This window comes from Dioscorea cayenensis, chromosome 14 (genome assembly GCF_009730915.1).
Source record: "Dioscorea cayenensis subsp. rotundata cultivar TDr96_F1 chromosome 14, TDr96_F1_v2_PseudoChromosome.rev07_lg8_w22 25.fasta, whole genome shotgun sequence".
Classification (NCBI taxonomy): domain Eukaryota; kingdom Viridiplantae; phylum Streptophyta; class Magnoliopsida; order Dioscoreales; family Dioscoreaceae; genus Dioscorea; species Dioscorea cayenensis.
In genome coordinates this window covers 7,768,299-7,775,818 of record NC_052484.1, presented here as the reverse complement: position 1 = coordinate 7,775,818, position 7,520 = coordinate 7,768,299, and the positions used below count along the sequence as shown (strand labels likewise).

At 31.8% G+C, this 7,520-nt stretch overlaps 1 protein-coding gene across 2 annotated transcripts; it reads right to left on the bottom strand.

The window, feature by feature from the left end:
• Positions 1 to 2,068: 2,068 nt before the first annotated feature.
• Positions 2,069 to 6,855, bottom strand: LOC120276329 (GDSL esterase/lipase At5g03610-like). 2 transcript variants are annotated; one of them, XM_039283050.1, is made up of 5 exons: positions 6,778 to 6,855; positions 6,451 to 6,657; positions 5,883 to 6,154; positions 5,131 to 5,425; positions 2,069 to 2,392 (listed from the first exon to the last, which is right to left on the bottom strand). In XM_039283050.1, the coding sequence occupies exons 1-5, from the start codon at positions 6,836 to 6,838 to the stop codon at positions 2,178 to 2,180; spliced, it is 1,050 nt and encodes a 349-aa protein (XP_039138984.1). In that variant the 5' UTR covers positions 6,839 to 6,855; the 3' UTR covers positions 2,069 to 2,177. The 2 variants fall into 2 exon arrangements, with proteins under 2 accessions (XP_039138984.1, XP_039138986.1); XM_039283052.1 differs by having other exon boundaries at positions 5,883 to 6,067.
• Positions 6,856 to 7,520: the final 665 nt, after the last annotated feature.

Below are 7,520 nucleotides of genomic sequence, written 5' to 3'. Positions count from 1 at the left end.
TCTTGTGTTGTCAATTCATGCATTTCTTCAACTTGTTGGCTATCATTTTCTTGTGTCATCTTGTGTTGACCATTACCTTCTTCATATAACCAGCATAACCCGATCTCGTTTATATCAATTCCAATATTGTCAAAGGTGGAATTGTCATTTCTACATATTTTATTGGTGATATTCGCCATGATATCCTATAAAGAAAATTACAACCAATTAGAATATATCAAAGCATATACCCAATAAAATTATTTAGGACAATGAATTATTTCAATAAATTGATTAGAAAAAATTGAGTCTCATGAATTAATAACTTCATTCATGTTTAAAAAAATATTTAAAGAAATCTACACATTGAGATAACATTATGCATAATCTAATCTAATTGCCATTATGGCTAATTAATATGTTGACTAAGTCTAGCCAAAATTTATATTGCTAATGTGAATTTTATTATAATTATAAACAAGTGATATCTGAAACTCATGATGATAGTTAGGTTCTCCCTAAATGGTTTCCCTGAAATTATTAGAAACTATATTTTGATATTAGTTAATTACATTAGTTTACAACCAAACACACATCACATAATTAATTATTTTCTCGTATTTCCATTAGTTAGTCAAAATGATATGAACTTGGAATCGGTACAAAAAAAAAAAAAATTGGTACTCCAATGATATAAACCACATCCATTTCATTTAATAATATGAAGTTGTTTGTAGTAATATCTTTATACAAAAATAAATACATATATAGTTCATATTATTATGTCCGAGAACTAATCCAACCACACAATTAATCACAATGGCAACAAGCTTGAATTTCAAAAAGAAACAATTGGGATGATATATATTAGAATAACAAAACTCTTTAATTTACAACCAATGAGAAGAAACTTTAAAAATAAATTAAGGAAAATAGAAGCAATGTTTTCATTTGATTGTGACAACAGTGAGAAACATTGCAATCTTCAACAGTAGTAACAGGAATAAAATTACAAACATTCACCATTTGATTCATGAAGTCCTAAACAATCTTCACCTGCTAAACAAGAATCTCAAAACCATAGTCCAGATCTGAATCCACACAAGAGATCAAAGCTCTAGCAATGTTGCCAAGGAGGGAGATCAGAATGGGCTTGGTTTTGAACTTATTGCTCCAGACGAGTTTCTCAAGGCGAGGGACAAGGTTCTAGAGCTGGTCGGCAAGATCAGATCCGGTAGCGACATCAATGGCGGTGGAGGTAAGGAGGCTGAAGGCTTCGACGCAGGTGGTGTGGATGAAGGAGTCAGAGTTACGGAGGCGGCGGAGGATGGAGCAAATGGGGGATTTGTAGGAAGGGCAGGTGTCGAAGAGGGCGTAGAGGAAGGAGGAGAAGGAGGAGGATGAGAGGGGGTTTGCTACCATACAGATAACTTTTAACCAAAGATAATAGCCTCTTTTTCTAAATTATGCAGCAGGCGTTAGATGCCCATCTAATGCCTGCTGCACGGGATGTCCATAGAATTCTAGGAACGTCCCAGGGGATGGATAATTATTGCGTCATCTATTTCAACCAAACTGGTTCATCTGCCCAAACCAATTAACCCATGACTAGTTGCTTAGCTAATTTTTTTTTGTTCGAGATCTAAAAACCTTATCAGTCATGGAGTTTTCCTAGGGATGCCCCAATTAAAGGAAAGTTATTCACCTAAAAGTCAAGAAATTGGTAGAGCCAGCAGAAATACAAAGAAATTTTTCTATTGTGTTTTAATTTAAAAAATCATGAAAAAACTAATACTTCAAAAGGTTTAAAGCCCAAAAAGAAATCTAAAATAAAATAGGTATTCTCCAATTTTGGCAAAACTAGGTTTTGTTCTTAAAAGTTTGGCTAAGCTATCTATCTTTTCTAAAATAATACATTTTATATATTATATGATCGTCAATGGAGTTCTCCCATGTGTATTACAAATAATTAACTTGTCGGCTTACATCCAAGGATTAAAGGTATTACATGAATTTGTTATAAATGAATTTGTATTCAACCAAATAAATGCAAAGAATAAAAATAATTAAACAAAGACCAAAATTTATTTATTACAACAAACTAAGCTTACAAAGATAATTGGAGGTACACATTATTTTTCCTTAGTAGTTGCAACCAAAAGCTTCCTATCAAAAACTAGAGATATGCAAACATGAAACTACTTGAAAATCTTAGAAAGTGATGGCTTGAGAGTCTGATAAACAGCAGTCCAACCAGCTTGAGTCGGATGCACCGAATCCCAGTAGAAATAATCTTGAGGGTCACTACACAGCTTGTAGAGTTTTACTCCCTTGTCATCTACTTCTCCACAATTTATGGCATTTGTGTCACCTTCACAGCACGGCTTGAGGCCATTCTTGAACTTCTCTGTTCCTATCCCAGTGGAACATTTGAACAAATCAGTTAAGATCACTTCAACTAAAACTTTCTAAGGAACCCAAAAACAAAAATACTAAAATACAAAAATAAAAAACTTTGATCAAAACCTATGTCATTCTAACACTGAGTCTGTTGACCACTTGTTCCTAAAATGTCCTTTTGTGAGGAAGATGTGGGACTATTTCATGCATCTTCTACAGTTGCCGGACCCACCTCTTACTATGGGCGTCGATTCAGGATATTGAGGATTTAGTGGTTAAGGCTCTTGTGTGAAATTTCTAGTTTGCTTGAAATGATTGCATGTTTAATGCTAATGTGGTACCTACGCATATTATTAATTTGAGGATTAATCGTATGTTTTTATTCTGGTTCGAAGCAACAGCAAAGGGGTCCCAAGCTAAGTTAGAAGAGTCAGTTGCTATCATTCGGCGGAGTCTGGACTTTTTCGGTTCTAAGGTGGAGTAGGGCAGTAGTGCACTGGGTACTGGCTTGTGAGGAGGTTCGTGATCCAAATGAAGGCTAGCGGCTGAAGTTTGGTGTGGTGGAAATCTTCGGCTTTGGCTTTCATTTTGGGAGTTGTTGTTTTGTTATTTTACCACAGCTAGTGGTTATTTGTGTTTCTTTGTAGTCTATGTCTCACCAGTTTGTTGAGAGCTTTTGTACTTTTCTAGATTTATTAATATATAGTTGTTTATCCATTTTAAAAAACAAATAAGAAATGAAAACCCTTGCAATAGGAAGATTGGTATTCCATGTCTTAACGACTCTATATTTTAGGCATTTCTTTATTGTTTCTTATTAGGATGATCTTGTTTGGTGTTCTATCATATTTAAGGCTGTCATGAGTGATGTGATATTTTTATTAATCTAATGTTAGGTTCATCAACTCCTTATATAATAATAAAAACAATTATTGCAACATCATACTGATAGATACCCATGGAATATTCCAAACTTTATAAATTTAGCGTTTGCAATTTCTAGTTGTTATATCTTATTCTAGAACTAAAGTTTTTACTAAATGTATTTTAGTGAACAACTGATATGGACAATTGAAATAAGACTTGTATGGTTTGTATGTTTAAGATAAATATCGTTTTTGTTTATATCAGCCATTGAAGAGACATAAAGTTATATTTTATGAATATAATACCTAAAGGATTACTATTATGTTAGTTCTAATATGATTATTAATAGTTATCAACAATGAAAGGGAAAAAAACAATCATATATGTTGAAAAAGAATATTTAATAATTAAAAAAATTATGTATTCATTAAAACATCAAAATGATAAATAAAAAAATGAAAAAAAAAACAACTAATAAACATAACAATATATTATGTATATCATTATTTTTGTTATAAAAGGGGTATAAAACTGAATTTATCAGTTCTAACATATAAAAAAGCCTAAAACAAGCTTATTTAAACTTCAAATGCTTTAAAGTCAATTTCTTGTAGTTTTCAAACAATTATTTATACGAATTCTTATCCATGACGGTTGTCCATGATTAATTTAAACTGTAGAAAACAAACACAAAATTTACCTTTACATTTTACCAGCAGCGATGATATTTTTTTGGTTAATGAGTACACTATTAATCCTTAAATTATATTTAAAATTTTAAATTGATAAAAAAATTAAAAATATTTTTTTTAATAAAAATTTTAAAATGATTTGTAAGTATGGACTAAAGTATTTATTCAGATTGTCAAAATGAAAATGCACTTATTTTTCATACAAAAGCCAAGGGGAATATACTAATATAGTTAAAGAAATAAAATTGTATTAAGGGGTTGACAACCTTAGCTGATGAATTCATATATATTATAATAAAAAAAGCCTATTTCATAGTGAATTTCAAGATTTTATTCTACTCTCTCTCTCTCTCTCTCTCTCTCTCTCTCTCTCTCTATCTATCTATCTTTTTATTTTTCTCATTTTAGGATTTTTTTCTTCTTCATTTAAAAAATTAAAGAGGCATTAAATATTATTTTTTTTAATTTATTTTTTATATTTAATATATTTTTACAACTTCAAATAAATTATATTCAATAACATATTTTATTAAATCATATTTTAAATAAAATTAATTTTAAAAAATTAATATAATTTTTTATAAATTTTAGATTTTTAAATGACTTTAATTAAATGTTGTAATTCATATAAATTACTTAAAATATACAAGTAAAAAATACCAAAAAAATATAGGAGAAGACAAAATAGTGAAGCTCTCTATTTTTGTTGAATTAAAACAGGCAATTCATCATATAGGCTAGATTATTTAAAAAAAATTAAATAAGGTTAATTAATGCACTTTATGTTCGGATATAAGTGAAGTCTCGATTATAACATGTAATTAATTTAATTTATAAATAAGAGCTTCAAAGTCGGGCTAAGCGTGCTAAACAATTGTTTTGTATTTTTTTTTTTTTTTAATGAATATAATTTATCTATTTTTTTTAAAAAAAAACAAAAGGTGCTAATCATTTTCCTAAGACCAAATTCGCCTCTCGTGTGCATCTGCAAAACTTATTTATCTGATATGAGACAATAGTTGCAGGAAAATAAGTTTTTGGCTTGGGTTTGGTTGTAAAGGAATCTCTATACCTAGTCCACTCTAGCAGTGGATCTGGGCCGACGCTGATCTAAGACTTTCACCATATTTAAATAGTAAATAGTGATGATGACGGTGATGAAGAAGAAAAAAGATTGATGATGGTCACATACCTTGCGCAAGAATGGACCAAAAAGCTCCGTGTACATCAAGAGACATGAAAGTGTCATAGCTCCTGGTTTCAATGAGCAGCTCCTTCACAGCAGCATCAAGCTTTTGGTTGTGTAGCTGCACAGCCAAATTGATGGTAGAGTTGCAACTTGAGTAATTAGATACCCTGGCTATCATGGGTGTGCATCCCAAAGGATGCAAGTTTGTCACCACCACTTTCCTAACCCCAAGATCATGAATTCTCTTCAGATCAACTTTCAGCTGACTCATCAATGAATTCATGAATGTTGATATTTCCTGCATGTAGTTCACTTCCATTCATTTTTGTGATCAATATATATTAACCCTGTCTAAAACAAGTATAAATTAATTGGCCCGTATATTCGGACCTCTAGTTTATTTATTGAAATTCATCTATATCACAGGATATGTAGTCTAGCCAATATGTGTTTCACCATCTTTACAACCTGCTGCATTAATGAAACAAAGTTGTACAGAAAATAATCTCAGGTATTTGTAAGTCTCTATTTAGTACCACTTTGTTATTTTCATTCTGTGTTTTAAAAATATTATTGTGATTCATGTATTTCTTTTTTGTTTTTACTTTTGGTGGTGATCTATTAGCTAGCTTGCTAGGAAGAGAAACAATAATTTTAAGCTTATGAACAAATAGAAAAATTAAGATGCATACATTACTTATTTATCGCTGCTAGAAAGAAGTAGGACTTAAAAGAGATGAAGGATGAGAACTGACATTGAAAGGGTGACCAGAAGATTGATAGGTTCCATAGTCATTGCCAGAAACAGCAACCAATGCAATAGAAGAATCAAGATCACAAAGTGAGAAGATGCCGTTCTTGATCTGTCTCTCAAAGACATCTATCTGGACAGTGAGATTCCTCTGAAAGTCTCCAGTATCAAACACACCAGTACCTCCAACTGCAAAGTTCATTCCATAGTGGAGCAGTTTGAACCCAAATTTTCTATACTTGTAAGGTATGGGAGATCTGATTCTCATGAAGGAAGCTACCATTGCAAGTAAAACAACATCATCTCACGATGCTCATGTGCAGAATAAATAAATAAATAAATAAACAGAACAAAGAAACAATAAAAGATTGGATCAAAACAATATTCAAATAGATCTTTTTAAAAAGTTCAAGAGTACTGACATGGGATACAATGCAAGAGTAGGTAAGAAGACATGATAACATGTGAAGCATGATCAATGCATGAATAAAAAACACTGTAAGATTGCATGGATTCAAATGAAAGAAACAGAAGTTTCTTATATTAATATATATATATATATATATAGAAACCTATGAAGTCGGAAAGGACTCTTCCGTCGGAGAAGCGGCCGGTAGGGTGATGAGGGAATGTAATTCCATAAGGATAAGTCCAGCTTCTCGCTAACTTGCCAATCTTGCCGAGATTTCCATTGTCGACAAAGGAGTCACCGAAGACAAAGAGCTTCTGCAAGTGATTACCACCTGGTTTTGGGTATTCACAAGAATGCGCTGCACTGACTGCATGCAGTAGGATAGCAAGTTCATATTATAAATGATGAAATCATAAGGAGAAAGATAACATTAGTTCTTCAAAGTCACTTAATATTCAGAAGAGAGAAATGCAAAAGTTATATACACCTATGATGACAAAAGGCAAGAAGAAGGCGGCATAGAGGAAGAAGCACTTGCTTCCTTTCATGGTTTAGGCACGGAAGCAGGGAGATGGTCTGTTGTAAATATGGGCATTGGGAAGGAGGCATTTATATACACTGAGATCTACTAAAACAATTTAAATATCCAAGATTTACTAAAAAAGTAATATAATTATACCATGGAAATTTCTTTTGAGGTTAAATCAAACTTGATGATTATCTTCCTCTTGATGGCAAAGAATAGTTTCATGTGGACAAAGCTTGTGAACTAAGCTTCCTTATCTTTCAAATTACATATTATAAGATGCATGTCCCACCAAAAGGCAAGTTTCTTTAAAAGATTGTTTGCATATATTATATTAATTGAATATCATATTATTTATTTATTTTTGATCACTAATCTCAAAGCCCTATACATTGTGACGGATATATTCATTTTCATCAATGCCTTTGAAAGACTGAATCAAAGAGATTATATTGTTTGTGGAAAAGAATTCACTCAAAGGCAGCGAAAGCATCACTAAACCCCATCATCCCATGAACTAAAATGACCAATTCAAACTTAAAGGATAACTACCCACTGCTACACACAACACCACGTTGCATAGAAAAACTAACATTGACCGACTCTAACACGTGCATAATAAAAACTTAATCAATTTAAACATTTCTTCATATGACTGCACAGTTGAACCCATTTTCATCCACGGTGTCATATCAAGTCTGCAC